The sequence below is a fragment of the Kogia breviceps genome, chromosome 3, assembly GCF_026419965.1.
Source record: "Kogia breviceps isolate mKogBre1 chromosome 3, mKogBre1 haplotype 1, whole genome shotgun sequence".
NCBI lineage: Eukaryota > Metazoa > Chordata > Mammalia > Artiodactyla > Physeteridae > Kogia > Kogia breviceps.
Genome location: NC_081312.1, coordinates 157912100 through 157931373, shown reverse-complemented (window position 1 = coordinate 157931373; position 19274 = coordinate 157912100). Strand labels below are relative to the sequence as shown.

Below are 19274 nucleotides of genomic sequence, written 5' to 3'. Positions count from 1 at the left end.
CAGTATAGTCAGTTGATGCAAAAGGATGAGCACATCTAAGAAATGGTGAATAGATAAGTACAGGCCCTGATGTCTTTTAAAAGTACTGCTCCCAGTACCTTTTAAAAGGTCCTTTCCCAGTTATGAATATACATTTGCAGTGTGAAAGATCTGCCAACTCCTCATTTTATGTGAGAGCTAAAACCTCTGAATAAACAAAAGTGAAATAGATTTAGACCTGCTTTTCTACCAAAGTGACTGTGAAATCATGATTAGAGCCTAAACCAGGAGACTGTTTTTTTCTAATTCCTCTGTGTGCTAATTAATTTGAAAATGAAGTGTTTAAGTAGATGTACAGGAGGGATGCATTGTAGCGGGAGTGGGTTGACGTTTGATCATTCTGCCTGGTGGGTGCATAGGCACTTGTTATCTGTGCTCTTCACATATACATACAGTATACACCTGCTTCCAGGCAGTCCTTGCTTTGCAGGTTCAGATATGCCTGATGTCAGCTACCACGGTTTAATTAAATAATACTAGCTGCTCAACAATATGGGTGAAATTTTAGTTCTCATGGCATACTAACTGTGAGTAAATACATCCAGTACCAATACATATAGTACAAACTTGACGCCAGCTCTTTAGTCCAGAAATCACCACATAACATGTGCGTCACAATCAGTGATAGCAGTTCTTTCAAAGTTGTCAGTATTTGGTCTCTGAGCATTTTATAGCTTAGCCACTGACAGCAAAGTGTGCCGTTGTGTTGCCTCCTTTTTTCCCAGTGATATACCCACAGAGCCTTGTTAAAAAACAAAAACAAAAACAGAAAAAGGGTAACTGAAAGAGGAAATTGGGCAACAAAGATGGAAGTGCAGCAAAGAAACAAAAAACGATAAAGATGGAAGTGGCATGAAATATGAATGGAATGTAATTGGAGTTATAAAAAAAATAGGCAACTGTGGGGATGCTGATGTTGCCACCTTTCCAGAGCCTTTAGATGTGCCGCTGGGGGAACCGCACTGAATGCAAACTTGAATGAAGGAAGCGGCTGTGACAAAAGGATGGGGATATCCCAGAGGACATCGCATTAAAGGAACTCGGACACACTCTGCGATGGGGAACGCCCAGAGGATAAAACGTTGAAAGTGACCCAAACAGGACACTTTGCCAAGACAGAAAAGATGCTCTCTCGGCATATAACAACTCTCAGGAAAAGACAAGCACTGGTCAAGCCACTCTTGTTAACTTTTTCCTACACAGAAATAAAACACTTCAAGTCTCCATGTTTGTAATGCTTTACAGCATGACAAATGATTGGTTTGCTTTTTTTTGTTTCATCCCTACACATTTATAACCATGAATGAACAGCTAGGCATGTTTGGACATTTTTAAAGGTCGTGGAACAATGTTGATTTTCCCCTTGATGAAGATGGTTTTGCACGGTTCAGGGTCCTGTCCACCGCCTGCCCGCCCGCGTACACACGCGGTATCCACAGGTACAGCACACGGACACGCGTGCATTTTATATACAGCACGCGTCCACACACTTCAGGGTAGAGCGTAAGTGACGGTGACAGCTATTCGGGGGTAATTATAAATACAAAATAGTAATTTTTCCTTCTCTGGAAGGTTGTGGTTGGGATTCTGTGGGAGTGAGGTGGTGGAAAGCGAGCTCCAGCCAAGCGCTGAGGGGAGCGAGGCCGCGGGGGCGGGGCGGAGGACGGGATGGGCGGGGGGGGGGGGGGGCAATGCGGGGCGGTACCTCGCCCGCCGCTCCGGACCGGAGCCCCGCCAGCCGGTGCGCAGCGCTGGGCGACGGGGCGCGGGCCACGCACGGCAGCGGCGGCGGGAGCGGCGGGCACGCACGCACGCGGGCGCGGGACCCGGCACGCACGGCCGGACGCACGGTGGCGGCGGCGGCGGCGGCGGCGGCGGCGGCGGCGGCGGCGGCGGGGGGCCGGGGCGCGGGGCAGTGGGTCCGGGCGGTGGGTGCGGGCGGCGGCGGATGGCCCAGGGCTGACCTATGCGGCGCCTGGAGGGGCTGTGCCGGCGGCGGCGGCGGCGGCGGCGGGGCCCGGGCCGCGAGCGGAGCGGAGACAAGATGAAGTACCAGAAGTACCTGACGGTGCTGCAGATGGCCATCGGCGTCACGCCGTCCAACCGCGGCAGCCTTCTGCCGCTCAAGAGGAGGCTGTGGTGAGGGCGGGGCCCGGGAGCGGGGTCGGCGGGGGGCAACGGGCCGGGGGCCGGGCGGTGGGCACCCTCAACGCCCTCGGTCACCAGAGAGCGCGCGGCTGGGCGGGGCGGGGACCGTGGCCCAGGGAGGCGCCGCGCCGGCAGGTTCTGGCTCCGAACGTCCAGCCGGGCTCGCCGTGCGTTTCCTGCGGCGCCTCGGATCCATCGGCCGCCGATTCGGGTCGGGACGTCCGCGGCCTGTGGGGTCATCCTCGCGGGGTCGGTGACTGGGCTTTACCTGTAGGCCGTCCGGTGCTCCCACCTGGAAACCGCTCTCGGGGTAACGGGAAGAACGCCCCTAAAGAAAGGTGTCTAGGGTCACCTGGAGCCGGTGTATACACCGGATCATCTATCGATTGTATCGCGGTTTATTAGCATGTAAACATGTCACAGGGAATCCCAGTGGCGACCCAGGCGTTCCATCCACTTGGGACTTAGGTGTGCGGTTCTGTCACAAGAGGAATGGTCCGGTAAAGGGGTGGTGACTGTAGAAAAAAGGTGCCGGTGATTGTGGTTATTTCAATTAAAAAATGCGTGGTTAATATAGTTGATAGAGGTTGATTCAATTCAACTGAACATAGTTCAGTTTAATTTTAAGGTTATAGGGAAAGGAAGTGAGGCTGCATTTAAGCATTGGGAAGAGTAATGTCTGCTATGTAAGGCAAAATGGAATAACGATCTAAGGAACATAAGGATTGAGCATCCAGGAAAAAGCTTAAAAAAAAATCCCAATAGTGGAGAATTTTGGAGGTAAGACCAAAAGTTATGAGCAGCAAAGTTCAAATTTCAGCTGTACCACTTATTGTGTGACCATAGGCAAGTTGCTGGAGAATCTGTTTCTTCGTCTGTAAAATGGGAACAATGTTCTCTACCTCATGGGGCCATGTGTAGACCAACTGTGATGGTCAATACAAAGTGCTGGCCACTCTCCCCCACTGCATAGTAGGTGCTGAGTAAATATTATTGTCTTCCTCCACCCCCCACCCCCCCACTCCCGCCCAGTTGTAAAAAAAGATAAATTTATTCTGCAAAATATTTTAATTTGATGAACAGCAAGTGACAACACCTGGAAGACTAGGCTGTGGTAAAAGTTGACAGTGATTGAATTAAGAAATGTCCATGGAAGACAGTTTTAGCAAATACATCAAGAATATGTCATTATTCTGAAGCAAGAAGCAGTAACATTTGAAGTTGACTTTTCGTATGGATGGTTTACAGAAAAAAAAACAAAAAAAACAAAAAAAAGGAGAGGTCAGCACCGACAGTCTTACCCCCTGACTCAGATTTTCTCCTGAGTGCTTATCAGTATCAAACACACTGCCTATTTTACTTAATTTTCGTATATATCACTTCTCCACCCCCCCCCACCCCCCACCCCGCCCTAGAATGTAAGTAGCGAGGGGCCAGGGCTTTAGTCTGTTTAGTTGATTACTAAATTCTCTTCAAGCAGTGTCTGGTACAAAATAGGTTCGCAAAAGATAACTGTTGAATAAATGAATTTTTAATGCATAATTGGAAAAGAAAGTTAAGGAATTTTTTTTTTTTTTGGCCGCGCTGAACGGCTTGCAGGATCTTAGTTTCCTGACCAGGGATTGAACCTGCATGCTTGGCAGTGAAAGCGCAGAGTCCTAACCACTGGACTGCCAAGGAATTCCCAAGGAAATTTTCTTCATGTTACACTTAAAAACCAAGATGTGGAAATAAGGTTTGAGGAGCTGTTAGGCATGAATATTAGCAGCAATTGGTCACAAGGTCAAGAAGCTTGGTTTATTCTTATCATTGGAGTGCTGCTTCTGAAACTAGTTTCCCAAGTATAGAGTTTGTGAAGAGAGAACACAAGGAAATAAAATCCTGGTAACGTTTGTACTCTAGAGGTTCATGTTTGAGGTAGGCAGTGACCTGGGACCAGCATTAAAAACCGTCTTATGAAGAGACAGCCTGGAAAGAGGGGGATTTCATTGAGCTTTCCCACAATCTTAAATGAGCATTTCAGGATTTCCACTCAATGGTAAGCGGATTTGCAGATGTTATCTACTTTCTCCTGTGGCAAAGTGAAGAGCACACTCTACAAAACTTGGCACTGGGTGGTACTTTGGGACATAGATGTATAGTCTTTTTTTTTTTTTTTTTTTAGTTGGAGAATATTGTGCTGCCTGGTTAATCTATTTCGTACGTCTTCTGGAATTTATTTTCTAGATAACATTTCATTTTGACAGTGCCCTAGCAACTGCACATGGAGAATTTGAGATGGATGGGGTCATTATTTGGCTAGAAAATGTGAGGATGGGGTGTGTCTCCAGAGTGGTTGGTGGGAACCCACAGACGACATCAACAGTGCATTCAGACCTTGGGGTGCACCAGCTTATGTCCATTTATAAAATGTGAGGACATACCACGGTCATTGTTCATGGCTTATATAAAGGTTTATGTGAAGACGTTTAGGAAGATGTGTATGCTCCCTGTGTTTCTCTCTTTTAACTATTACAGTCTGTATGGGAAGACTGCATACCTGCAAAGCTTATGCCTGTCTAAGTGAAGGTTAGGGTTGAATGGGCCAGTGCTTTGGCCCCACACTCCTACCTAGTTTGGCCATTTGTGCTCATCCACTTTCCTCTTTGCAATATCTTTCTGTCTTTCTGACTGGCTCTACAAATCCTTTAAGGAGTACAGCACTTGCAGACCATTTTACATGGAAACTGAAGTGGACACACAGCCCGACCTGCATCAGTGGAGCCTGCAGGAGCCCTCTTCTCCTTGGCTCCTTCTCTAAGAAGTTTAGTAACTAGGAGTGTTTGCAGTATTTGGTTCTGAATCATTACTGTTCACGAACCTGGAACTCAGGCCTGTTACCCAAGGGAGATGTGAGTTTGTGCGGCTGCTGCCTGCTCTGGGGGCCTCAGATAATGGTCAGTGATAGACAGAAGCAGTAGAGCGTGGTATTTCCTAGATCTGCCGTAACAGATCACTGAAAGCAACAGGAATTTCTTCTCCCGCAGTTCTGGAGGCCAGAGTCTGAAATAAAGGCGTCGGCAAGGCCACGCTCCTCCAGGAACTCTGGGGAGAATCCTTCCTGCCTCCTCCAGTGTCTGTGACCCCAGGGTTCCTTGGATTCCTCTTTAGTCTCTCTCAGCACCCTCACGTGGTCTTGTCTGTGTGTCTTGTCTTCTCCTCTTCTGTCTCTTATAAGAACACTTGTCATCAGAGTTAGGGTCCAGCTGGGTAATCCAGGGTGAGCTCATCTCGAGATCCTCACTGTAGTAAACCCTGTGAAGACACTTTCTCTAAACAGGGTCACATCCACTGGATTGTTAGGAGGTAGGGGGAGGAGGGGCACAGTTCAATCCATTGCAGGAACCATGGCCGGCTCCTTGCTGTTCAGCAGATGTGAGGCCCAAATAGCTGTTACTCCTGTCTATTTTAGGTGAAATGCAAAAAATATTTTCATAATGAGTTTATTATTGCCAGAGCCTTGATTTTTTTTAACATCTTATTAGGGTAAAATTGCTTTACAATGGTGTGTTAGTTTCTGCTTTCTGCTTTATAACAAAGTGAATCAGCTATACATATACATACATCACCATATCTCCTCCCTCTTGTACAAGTCTCCCTCCCACCCTCCCTATCCCACCCCTCTAGGTGGTCATAAAGCACCGAGCTGATCTCCCTGTGCGATGTGGCTGCTTCCCACTAGCTATCTATTTTACATTTGGTAGTGTATATATGTCCATGCCACTCTCTCACTTCGTCCCAGCTTACCCTTCCTCCTTTCCGTGTCCTCAAGTCCATTCTCTACATCTGCGTCTCTATTCCTGTCCTACCCCTAGGTTCTTCAGAACCATTTTTTTTTTTACATTCCATATACATGTGTTAGCATACGGTATTTGTTTTTCTCTTTCTGACTTACTTCACTCTGTATGACAGACTCTAGGTCCATCCACCTCACTACAAATAACTCAATTTTGTTTCTTTTTATGGCTGAGTAATATTCCATTGTATATATGTGCCACATCTTCTTTATCCATTTATCTCTCGATGGACACTTAGGTTGCTTCCATGTCCTGACTATTGTAAATAGAGCTGCAGTGAACATTGTGGTACATGACTCTTTTTGAATTATGGTTTTCTCAGGGTATATGCCCAGTAGTGGGATTGCTGGGTCAGATGGTAGTTCTATTTATATTTTTTAAGGAACTGCCATACTGTTCTCCATAGTGGCTGTATCAATTTACATTCCCACCAACAGTGCAAGAGGCTTCCCTTTTCTCCACACCCTCTCCAGCATTTATTGTTTGTAGATTTTTTGATGATGGCCATTCTGACTGGTATGAGGTGATACCTCATTGTAGTTTTGGTTTGCATTTCTCTAATGATTAGTGAAGTTGAGCATCCTTTTATGTGTTTGTTGGCAATCTGTATATCTTCTTTGGAGAAATGTCTATTTAGGTCTTCTGCCCATTTTTGGATTGGGTTGTTTGTATTTTTGATATTGAGCTGCATGAGCTACTTGTAAATTTTGGAGATTAATCCTTTGTCAGTTGCTGCATTTGCTAATATTTTCTCCCATTCTGAGGGTTGTCTTTTCATCTTCTTTATGTTTTCCTTTGCTGTGCAAAAGCTTTTAAGTTTCATTAGGTCCCATTTGTTTATTTTTCTTTTATTTCCATTTCTCTAGGAGATGGGTCAAAAAGGATCTTGCTGTGATTCATGTTATATAGTGTTCTGCCTATGTTTTCCTCTAAGAGTTTTATAGTGTCTGTCCTTACATTTAGCTCTTTAATCCATTTTTAGTTTATTTTTGTGTATGGTGTTAGGGACTGTTCTAATTTCATTCTTTTACATGTAGCTGTCCAGTTTTCCCAGCACCATTTATTGAAGAGACTGTCTTTCCCAGCACCACTTATTGATGAGACTGTCTCTCTTATTGAAGAGACTGTCTTCAATAAGAGACTTATTGAAGGACTGTCTATCCTTGCATCCTTTGCCATAGATTAGTTGACCATAGGTGCGTGGGTTTATCTCTGGGCTTTCTATCCTGTTCTATTGATCTATATTTCTGGGTTTTGCCACTACCATATTGTCTTGATCACTGTAGCTTTGTAGTATAGTCTGAAGTCAGGGAGTCTGATTCCTCCAGCTCCAATTTTTCCCTCAAGATTACTTTGGCTGTTTGGGGTCTTTTGTGTCTCCATACAAATTTTAAGATTTTTTAAATTCTAGTTCTGTGGAAAATGTCATTGGTAGTTTGATAGGAATTGCATTGAATCTGTAGATTGCTTTGGGTAGTATAGTCATTTTCACAATGTTTATTATTCCAATCCAAGAACATGGTATATCTCTCCATCTGTTTATATCATCTTTAATTTCTCTCATCAGCATCTTATAGTTTTCTGCATAAAGGTCTTCTGTCTCCTTAGGTAGGTTTATAGCTAGGTATTTTATTCTTTTTGTCACAGTGGTAAATGGGAGTGTTTCCTTAACTTCTCTTTCAGGTTTTTCATTGTTAGTATATAGGAATGCAAGAGATTTCTGTGCATTAATTTTGTATCCTGTTAGTTTACCGAATTCATTGATTAGCTCTAGTAGTTTTCTGGTAGCATATTTAGGATTCTTTGTGTATAGTATCATGTCATCTGCAAACAGTAACAGCATTACTTCTTCTTTTACGATTTGGATTCCTTTTATTTCTTTTTCTTGTCTGATTGCTGTGGCTAAAACTTCCAAAACTGTTGAATAATAGTGCTGAGAGTGGACAACCTTGTCTTGTTCCTGATCTTAGAGGAAATGGTTTCAGTTTTTCACCATTGAGAACGATGTTGGCTGTGGGTTTGTCATATATGTCCTTTATTTTGTTGAGGTAAGTTCCCTCTATGCCTACTTTCTGGAGGGTTTTTGTCATAAATGGGTGTTCAATTTTGTCAGAAGTTTTTTCTGCATCTATTGATGATCATATGGTTTTTCTCCTTCAATTTGTTAATATGGTTTATCACATTGATTGATTTGCGTATATTGAAGAATCCTTGCATTCCTGGGATAAACCCCACTTGATCATGGTGTATGATCCTTTTAATGTGCTGCTGGATTCTGTTTGCTAGTATTTTGTTGAGGATTTTTGCATCTGTGTTCATCAGTGACATTGGCCTGTAGTTTTCATTTTTTGTGACATCTTTGTCTGGTTTTGGTATTAGGGTGATGGTGGCCTCATAGAATGAGTTTGGGAGTGTTCCTCCCTCTGCTGTATTTTGGAAGAGTTTGAGAAGGGTAGGTGTTAGCTCTTCTCTAAATGTTTGCTAGAATGTGCCTGTGAAGCCATCTGGTCCTGGGCTTTTGTTTGTTGGAAGATTTTTTTTTTTTTTTTTTTTTTGCGTTATGCGGGCCTCTCACTGTTGTGGCCTCTCCCGTTGCAGAGCACAGGCTCCGGACGCACAGGCTCAGCGGCCATGGCTCACGGGCCTAGCCGCTTCGCGGCATGTGGGATCTTCCCAGACTGGGGCATGAACCTGTGTCCCCTGCGTTGACAGGCAGACTCTCAACCACTGCGCCACCAGGGAAGCCCTGGTGGGAAGATTTTTAATCACAGTCTCAATTTCAGTGCTTGTGATTGGTCTGTTTATGTTTTCTGTTTCTTCCTGGTTCAGTCTTGGAACATTTTGCTTTTCTATGAATTTGTCCATTTCTTCCAGGTTGTCCATTTTACTGGCAGATAGTTGCTTGTAGTAATTTCTCATGATCCTTTATATTTCTGCACTGTCAGGTGTTACTTCTTTTTCAGTTCTGTTGATTTGAGTCTTTTCCCCTTGTTTCTTGATGAGTCTGACTAATGGTTTATCAATTTTGTTTATCTTCTCAAAGAACCAGCTTTTAGTTTTATTGATCTTTGCTATTGTTTCCTTCATTTCTTTTTCATTTATTTCTGTTTTGTGTTTTTGGGGTTTTTTGTGGTACACGGGCCTCTCACCTTTGTGGCCTCTCCCATTGCGGAGCACAGGCTCCGGACACACAGGCTCAGCAGCCACGGCTCACGGGTCTAGCCGCTCCGCGGCATGTGAGATCTTCCCAGACCAGGCCATGAACCTGTGTCCCCTGCATCGGCAGGAGGATTCTCAACCACTGTGCCACTAGGGAAGCTCTTTTTCATTTATTTCTGATCTGATCTTTATGATTTCTTTCCTTCTGCTAACTCTGGAGGTTTTTTGTTGTTCTTTCTCTAACTGCTTTAGGTGTAAGGTTAGGTTGTTTATTTGAGATGTTTCTTGTTTCTTGAGGTAGGATTGTATTGCTATAAACTTCCCTCTTAGAATTGCTTTTGCTGTATCCCACAGGTTTTGCTTCATCGTGTTTTCATTGTCATTTGTTTCTAGGTATTTTTTGACTTCCTCTATGATTTCTTCAGTGATCTCTTGGTTATTTAGTAGTGTATTGTTAGCTTCCATGTGTTTGCATTTTTTACAGTTTTTTTCCTGTAATTGATATCTAGTCTCATAGCGTTGTGGTTGGAAAAGATACTTGATACGATTTCAGTTTTCTTAAATTTACCAAGGCTTGATTTGTGACCCAAGATATGATCTATCCTATAGAATGTTCCATGAGCACTTGAGAAGAAAGTGTATTCTGTTGTTTTTGGATGGAATGTCCTATAAATATCAATTAAGTCCATGTTGTTGAATGTATCATTTAAAGCTTGTGTTTCCTTATTGATTTTCATTTTGGATGATCTATCCAGTGGTGAAAGTGGGGTGTTAAAGTCCCCTACTATGATTGTGTTATTGTCGATTTCCCCTTTTATGGCTGTTAGTATTTGCCTTATGTATTGAGGTGCTCCTATGTTGGGTGCGTAAATATTTACAACTGTTATATCTTCTTCTTGGATTGATCCTTTGATCGTTATGTAGTGTCCTTCCTTATCTCTTGTCACAATCTTTATTTTAAAGTCTATTTTGTCTGATATGAGAATTGCTACTCCAGCTTTTGATTTCCATTTACATGGAATATCTTTTTCCATCCCCTCACTTTCAGTCTGTGTGTGTCCCTAGGTCTGAAGTGGGTCTCTTGTCGACAGCATATATATGGGTCTTGTTTTTGTATCCATTCAGCCAGTCTGTGTCTTTTGGTTGGAGCGTTTAATCCATTTACATTTAAGTTAGTTATCGATATGTATGTTCCTTAACAATTTTCTTAATTGTTTTGCGTTTGTTATTGTAGGTCTTTTCCTTCTCTTGTGTTTCCTGCCTAGAGAATTTCCTTTAGCATTTGTTGTAAAGCTTGTTTGGTGGTGCTGAATTGTCTTAGCTTTTGCTTGTCTGTAAAGGTTTTAATTTCCCCATCGAATCTGAATGAGATGCTTGGTGGGTAGAGTAATCTTGGTGGTAGGTTTTTCCCTTTCATCACTTTAAATATGTCCTTTCATTATTGATTGTTCCACATGTAGAACATATGTCATTTATTGTGTTGTTCATCATTGTTTGTTTGCTCTTTAGTTCTTCTACGTCCTTCTTAAAGGTTTCTTGTATTTTCTCCACTCTGTTTCCAAGATTTTAGATCACCTTTACTACCATTACTCTGAATTCTTTTTCAGGTAGACTGTCTGTTTCCTCTTCATTTGTTTGGTCTGGTGGGTTTTTACCTTGCTCCTTCATCTACCGTGTGTATTCCGTCTTCTCATTTTGCTTAACTTAGTGTGTTTGAGGTCTCCTTTTAGCAGGCTGCAGGTTCGTAGTTCCCTTTGTTTTTGGGGTCTGCCCCAAGTGGCTAAGGTTGGTTCAGTGAGTTGTGTAGGCTTCTTGGTGGAGAGGACTGGTGCCTGTGTTCTGGTGGATGAGGCTGGATCTTTTCTTTCTGGTGGACAGGAGTGCATCTGCTGGTTTGTTCTGGGGTGTCTGTGACCTTATTATGATTTTAGGCAGCCTCTCTGCTAATGGATGGGGTTGTATTCCTGTCTTGCTAGTTGTTTGGCATAGGGTATCCAGCACTGTAGCTTGCTGGTCGTTCAGTGGAGCTTGGTCTTAGCGTTGAGATGGAGATCTCTGGGAGAGCTTTCGCCATTTGATATTATGTGGAGCTGGGAGGTCTCTGGTGGACCAGTGTCCTGAACTCAGCTCTCCCACCTCAGAGACACAGGCCTGACACCCGGCCGGGGCACCAAGACCCTGTCAGCCACACAGCTCAGAAGAAAAGGGAGAAAAAATAAAGAAAAAAATAAAGTTATTAAAAAATAAAAAAAATTATTAAAAATAAAAAAATTTAAAAGTAATAAAAATAAAAGAAAGAAAAAAGAGAGCAACCAAACCAGAAAACAAATCTATCAATTATAACAGTTGCTAAAAACTATACTAAAAAAAACCCCAAACAAACAAACAAACAAAAAAACCAGACAGACCCCTAGGACAAATGGTAAAAGCAAAGCTATACAGACAAAATCACACAAAGTCCACTGCCTCAATTTTGGGATGAGTCATTGTCTATTCAGGTATTCCAGAGATGCAGGGTACATCAAGTTGATTTTGGAGATTTACTCTGCTGCTCCTGAGGCTATTGGGAGAAATTTCCCTTTCTCTTCGTTTGCCCAGCTTCTGGGGTTCATCTTTGGATTTGACCCTGCCTCTGCGTGTAGGTCGCCTGAGGGCGTCTGTTCTTCGTGGAGGCAGAGGCTGGCGTGACGTTGCACCAGCCTGAGGCACTCCGTGTTCTCCCCGGGAAGTTGTCCCTGGATCACGGGACCCTGGCAGTGGCAGCCTGCACAGTCTCCCGGGAGGGGAGGTGTGGATAGTTACCTGTGCTTGTACACAGGCCTCTTGGTGGCTGCAGCAGCAACCTTAGCATCTTATGCCCTTCTCTGGTGTCCGTGCTGATAGCCGCAGCTCACACCCATCTCTGGAGCTCATTTAGGCGGTGCTCTGTATCCCCTCTCCTCGCGCACCCCGAAACAATGGTCTCTTGCCTCTTCGACAGGTCCAGACTTTTTCCCAAACTCCCTCCCTGCTAGCTGTGGCGCAGTAGCCCCCTTCAGGCTGTGTTCACACAGCCAACCCCAGTCCTCTCCCTGGGATCTGACCTCATAAGCCAGAGCCTCAGCTCCCAGTCCCCGCCTGCCCTGGTGGGTGAGCAGACAAGTCTCTTGGGCTGGTGAGTGCTGGTTGGCACCGATCCTCTGTGCGGGAATCTCTCAGCTTTGCCCTCTGCACCCCTGTTGCTGTGCTCTCTTCCATGGCTCCAAAGTTTGCCCCCAACCCTGTCTCCACCAGTGAAGGGGCTTCCTAGTGTGTGGAAACCTTTCCTCCTTCACAGCTTCCTCCCAGTGGTGCAGGTCCCATCCCTATTCTTTTGTCTCTTTTTTCTTTTTTCTTTTTCCCTACCCAGGTACGTGGGTAGTTTCTTGCCTCTTGGGAAGTCTGAGCTCTTCTGCCAGCGTTCAGTAGGTGTTCTGGAGGAGTTGTTCCACATGTAGATGTATTTCTGATGTATTTGTGGGGAGGAAGGTTATACTCCTCTGCCATCTTCAAGGTCTCCCCAGAGCCTTGATTTTTGCATTGAGTGCTTTCAGGAGCGTTTACACAGTTCTTAGGGAAAAAGAGTGTCATATCATTTTCTTCATGCTTCTAAGTCTGTTTCTCCCTGTTGAATCAGTAATTATTGAAGGCCATGCAGTATCCATTCGTCCGTTGAAGTTGTCATCTAATAGTCAGATTCCAGAAATAAGGAGCTGCTGTTCATTGAGCTTGTTCCCTGCTGGGCCCTATTTCCCTCTGTGAGGTAGGGGGGTGTATCTCCCCAACTTTACAGATGAGGTCATTGCCTTGCCCAGAGTCACACCTTAGGTTTTATGCCAGTTCTTGGGGTTAAAAACATATTTGAGTGAGGATGTGCCAGTCCAGAAAGAGAGACGGACTGAAGACAGGAACAAAAGGACGGGAAGGTCCCTTATAGGATGTTGTTTCTCCCAGGGTGACCTGTGGCCCATTCACGGCTCACAGAGTTCCCTGATTGGATGGGACCAATATCCAAGTCCTTCCTTGGTTTCTTTAATGAGCAAACTGTAGCCAGTTACACACATTTTTATTTATAAGTACAACTAAGGACCATTAATATGAACCTTTTCAGTGAGCTATTAAGGTTTCCAAAGTCTGGTACTCATAAACAAAAATTAGCATTTTGCTAGCACTACTAAAGAATCCTTCAGAAGTACTCAGTATCCTTTTAAAGTCAGCTGCCCTGCTATACTTAGCAGTATCTCAAGGCTCCTGTTCTCACACTCTTCTTTGGAATTCCCCTCATTTGGAAGAAGGATGCTTTTCGATCTCTCCTAAGTGTTATCTTGACTTGGTTGTAGCTGTCAGTTGCTGATATTTTAGAATTAATATATTGTAGAAGGATTATTAGATATTACTTTTGTTGATAGTTTTGTTCTTGTATAACTGCTTTGTTTTTACGATCTTCATTATTTTTGCCCAATTCTTTGTTATTATTGAGTTCTTTTCCACTAGAAATTAGAAATAGGTGTGGTAGATGAGCTTGGGAGTTGTTTGTCCCAAGTGAACCGTGGTCAAAACTGGCCGTGAGCCAAATATGCTGAGTTATAACAAAATGAGAGGATGGACCCCGGGTTTCTGCCTTTTAAGCCTGTCAGCCAAGGCTGCAAATAAAAACACGACGCTGTTAGAGAAGTTATGAAGCGAGTGGAGAGAGGCAGACATTTTCTCCCCATTTACCCCCTAGGGATGATTAAATGGAATTAAGAATTAGGAAGAGAAAAACTTCATTGTAGGCCAAGTATTGATTTCTCCTGAGTTCAAGGGAAAGCATCCAAAGTGCTTACAGCTCACTTCCTAACTTTATTTCCCTGTCATCAAAGGCTGTTCTCCTAAATATTTGGGGAATGATCTCCACAGTCTGAGGTATTCAGTGGGGGAATACCTCAGGTCGGGGGAGAGTGGTGCCTCGGGGTGACAGAGGCTCCTTATACTCCACATCACGAGTAGCCAAAGACAGTATTGCCCACCTGAGTTATAGATGCACCTCTGTATTCTTGTGCATGTCTAGCAGAGAACTATTTGAACACATGTATTTCCACCCCAGGACAAATATTAATTCTCAAGAAATATTAAAAGAGAAGTGTCATTTAAAATTCCCTTATATCTCGACTCCTTCTGCATAATAATCTGGTCCATTATTATCTGGATCTGTTTATTCCTTTTCTTTATCTCCCATCAAAGAAAGGGGGACCATGACTGAGCCATATGCTTTTTAACAGTTGACCTCTTAGCTTCACAGAGATATGGTCTGAGCTTTAAAGTTACTAAAATTACTCTCTAGGAGCTGGTTCAGTTCTGGGACAAGACACCATCCTCCCACTGAGTCTGTGGGTAGGGCGAGTACTGATCTGATGTTCACCAGGTGTATGCCAGCTCATCCCTCCTGGTTATTAAAGGTTTTTATTATGATCCTGGTAGGGAGGGGGAGAGTCCATTCTTCTAGTTATATTTAGGATCTTTGTTTTCTCTTTTACTTTGTTACTGGATTTAATATTACATTGTGTTAAGTCTGAAAAATTTCTTGGCTTTTAGTCATTTATAAAATTTGGTGGATATAAATACTTATTGCAGACTTTAGGATTTAGGCTTTTAGGTTTGGAAAAAAGGAAAATAGTGATGCCTCTCTAAGTCAAATGAGAGGAAAATCTTTTGAAAATTTTCTTTGTGGAGAAAAGTTTATATTACATTTGTGTTAATTTCTTATAAATGATCACACCATATAAGCAGTGCTATCAACATGAAATGAGAAAGAGGAAATAAAGAAAATTTAAGCCTTGTATATTGTTTTACCATTCTGTTTTTCTTTCCCATGTGCCCTCTTCTCTTTTTTTCTTAAATTGGAGTATAGTTGATTTACAAGGTTGTGTTTTTGCTGTACAGCAAAGTGAGCCAGTTATACATACATATATATCCACTCTTTTAGATTCTATTCCCATATAGGTCATTATAGAGTATTGTGCTAACCTGTGCTATACAGTAGGTTCTTATTAGTTATCTGTTTTATACATAGTATTGTGTATATGTCAATCCCAATCTCCCAATTTATCCCTCCCCCTGCTTTCCCCCCAGTAACCACAAGTTTGCTTTCTATATCTGTGACCGGACTTCTGTTTTGTAAATAGGTTCATTTGTACCATTTCTTTAGATTCCAATAAGAGATATCATATGATATCTGTCTTTCTCTGACTTACTTCACTCAGTATGACAATCTCTAGGTCCATCCATGTCGCTGCAAATGGCATTATTTTGTTCTTTTTTATGGATGAGTAATATTCCATTGTATATATGTACAACATATTTTTTTTTTAAATAAATTTATTTAGTTTTTGGTTGCATTGGGTCCTCGATGCTGTGCGGGGGCTTTCTCTAGTTGTGGTGAGTAGGGGCTACTCTTCGTTGTGGTGTGCAGGCTTCTCACTGCGGTGGCTTCTCTTGTTGCAGAGCATGGACTCTAGGTGGGTGGGCTTCAGTAGTTGTGGCACACGAGCCAAGTAGTTATGGCTCACGGGCTCTAGAGCACGGGCTCAGTAGTTGTGGCGCATGGACTTAGTTGCTCCATGGCACGTGGGATCTTCCTGGACCAGGGCTCGAACCGGTGTCCCCTGCATTGGCAGGTGGGTTCTTAACCACTGCACCCACCAGGGAAGTCCCTGTGCCACATTTTCTTTATTCATTCCTCTATTGATGGACACCTATGTTGCTTCCATGTCTTGGCTATTGTAAATAGTGCTGCTATGAACATTGGGGTGCATGTATCCTTTCAAATTATGGTTTTCTCCAGATATATGTGCAGGAGAGGGATTGCTGGATCATATGGTAGTTCTGTTTTTAGTGTAGAGTGTAGGAGGGATCCCAGCAATGTAGCAGGGTTTCTTTCCTTCACACCCTCTCCAGCATTTATTGTTTGCAGATGATGGCCATTCTGACCGGTGTGAGGTGATACCTCATTGTAGTTTTTATTTGCATTTCTCTAATAATTAGTGACCGTATGCCCTCTTCTTGAACAGAGTTTTTCATTATTTTTATGGAATCTTTTACCAGACAGAGAGGAGAACAAAACTGTACAGGGTGCTGCTCTTTGTATTGAGAATAATGAAAGTGGCATCACCCAAATTTTACTCTGGGAGATGACTTGAAAGGTGGACTCATTGGAACCTAATGAAATAACAAAAATATAAATTAAAAAAGCTACAACGAAAATAATAACAGTCTGAGTAAAAATAAAAAATACCATCGATGGACCAGCATTCTTCAGGAATGTCTGAGAAGTAGTTTGTAGATAGGGACAGATCTACTGAGAGGTATACCTTGCAGAAACCATTGTCTGGAAAATGTGCAGAAGATTCCTGCTAAGTTAAGGGTGGGAGGCTTGAAGCAGCATCAAGGGATAGAAGGAGCAGGGGATGTGTGTGGGGTTCATCAGATCCCAACTCCCTCATCCTCACTGATGTGTGACACGGAGGGGACAGCAGTGTTGCTTTCTCATTGAGGCAGTGATGTGGGCACTAGGGCCAGGGTGACAGGGCTGAACCTGAGATGTCCACTGCATCCCTTGATGCAGAAGAGAAGCTGCCTCACAGACCTCCCAGCAGTGTGTCCTTGTCTCTGCCAGAGCTGCCAAAGGCAGGCCACCTTAAGCACTACTGTGGGGAAATAGACTTCTCTAATAGAAATATAAATAGACTTTAAAAGTGACACAACAATTGGAAAAAGCCAGTATTAAGAGAATACCACATTCAACAAACAGAGGAACTAATTTCCAAGAAAAAGGAAAAACTTTGGCTTAACATGGTTTTCAGAAAGATGCAAGAGAATATTCATTCTACTAAGAAAAAAGCATACTAGACACTTTACAGATTTAAAATGTACTCATTGAAGTAAAAGAATGGCTGAATTGACAAAATTGAAAAGCAAATTAGTAATCTGGAGAAGTAATCTAAAGACTTACAAAAGAAAGGGATGAAAAGAAAGAGAAGTTAGGAGCTCTCGAAAGAAATCAAAGATGACACAAATAGATGGAGAGATATACCATGTTCTTGGATTGGAAGAATCAACATTGTGAAAATGACTATATTACCCAAAGCAATCTACAGATTCAATGCAATCCCTATCAAATTACCAGTGGCATGTTTTACAGAACTAGAACAAAAACTCTTAAAATTTGTATAGAGACACAAAAGACCCCGAATAACCAAAGCAGTCTTGAGGGAAAAAAACGGAGCTGGAGGAATCAGACTCCCGGACTTCAGACTATACTACAAAGCTACAATAATCAAGGCAATATGGTAGTGGCAAAAACCAGAAATATAGATCAATAGAACAGGATAGAAAGCCCAGAGATAAACCCACGCACCTATGGTCAACTAATCTATGACAAAGGAGGTAAGCGTATACAATGGAGAAAAGACAGTCTCTTCAATATGTGGTGCTGGGAAAACAGGACAGCTACATGTAAGAGAATGAAATTAGAACACTCTCTAACACCATACATGAAAATAAACTCAAAATGGCTTAGAGAACTAAATGTAAGACCGGACACTATAAAACTCTTAGAGGAAAACATAGGAAGAACACTGTTTGACATAAATCACAGCAAGATCTTTTTTGATCCACCTCCTAGAGAAATGGAAATAAAAACAAAATTAAACAAATGGGACCTAATGAAACTTAAGAGCTTTTGCAAACCAAAGGAAACTACAAACAAGATGAAAAGACAGCCCTCAGAGTGGGAGAAAATATTTGCAAACGAATCAACCGACAAAGGATCAATCTCCAAAATATATAAACAGCTAATGAAGCTCAATATTAAAAAAACAGACAACTGAATCCAAAAATGGACAGAAGACCTAAATAGACATTTCTCCAAAGAAGACTTACAGTTGGCCAAGAAGCACATGAAAAGCTGCTCAACATCACTAATCATTAGAAGAATGCAAATCAAAACTACAATGAGGTATCGCCTCACACCAGTTAGAATGGGCATCATCAGAAAATCTACAAACAACAAATGCTGGTGAGGGTGTGGAGAAAAGGGAACCCTCTTGCACTGTTGGTGGGAATGTAAATTGATACAGCCACTATGGAGAACAGTATGACAGTTCCTTAAAAAACTAAAAATAGAACTACCATACGACCCAGCAACCCCACTACTAGGCATATACCCTGAGAAAACCATAATTCAAAAAGAGTCATGTACCAAAATGTTCATTGCAGCTCTATTTACAATATCCAGGAGATGAAAGCAACCTAAGTGTCCATCATTGGATGAATGGATGAAGAAGATGTGGCACATGGGCTTCCCTGGTGGCGCAGTGGTTGAGAGTCCGCCTGCCAATGCAGGGGACACGGGTTCGTGCCCCAGTCTGGGAAGATCCCACATGTCACGGAGCAACTGGGCCTGTGAGCCATGGCCGCTGAGCCTGCGTGTCTGGAGCCTGTGCTCTGCAACGGGAGAGGCCACAACAGTGAGAGGCCCGCGTACCGCAAAAAAAAAAAAAAAAAAAAAAAGACGATGTGGCACATATATACAATGGAATATTACTCAGCCATAAAAAGAAATGAAATTGAGTTATTTGTAGTGAGGTGGATGGACCTAGAGTCTGTCATACAGAGTGAAGTAAGTCAGAAAGAGAGAAACAAATACCGTATGCTAACAAATATATATGGAATCTAAGAAGAAAAAAAAAGGTCATGAAGAACCTAGGGGTAAGATGGGAATGGAGACTCAGACCTACTAGAGAATGGACTTGAGGATGTGGGAGGGGGAAGGGTTGGCTGTGACAAAGTGAGAGAGTGGCATGGACATATATACACTACCAAACATAGAATAGATAGCTAGTGGGAAGCAGCCGCATAGCACAGGGAGATCAGCTTGGTGATTTGTGACCACCTAGAAGGGTGGGGTAGGGAGGGTGGGAGGGAGGGAGATGCAAGAGGGAAGAGATATGGGAACATATGTATATGTATAACTGATTCACTTTGTTATAAAGCAGAAACTAACACACCATTGTAAAGCAATTATATTCCAATAAA

The 19274-nt window shown here is 42.9% G+C and overlaps 1 protein-coding gene across 6 annotated transcripts in view; it reads left to right on the top strand.

The window, feature by feature from the left end:
* Positions 1-2005: 2005 nt before the first annotated feature.
* Positions 2006-19274, top strand: part of TJP1 (tight junction protein 1) — a 257714-nt gene continuing 240445 nt past the window's right edge. For 4 of the 6 annotated variants that reach the window (XM_067030109.1, XM_067030111.1, XM_067030110.1 and 1 more), the window contains exon 1: positions 2025-2178. In XM_067030109.1, coding sequence (XP_066886210.1) covers positions 2084-2178 — 95 coding nt within the window. In that variant the 5' untranslated portion in view covers positions 2025-2083. Of the gene's footprint in view, positions 2179-19274 lie in introns of all 6 variants that reach the window. The other 2 variants (XM_067030107.1, XM_067030106.1) reach the window with 1 other exon arrangement.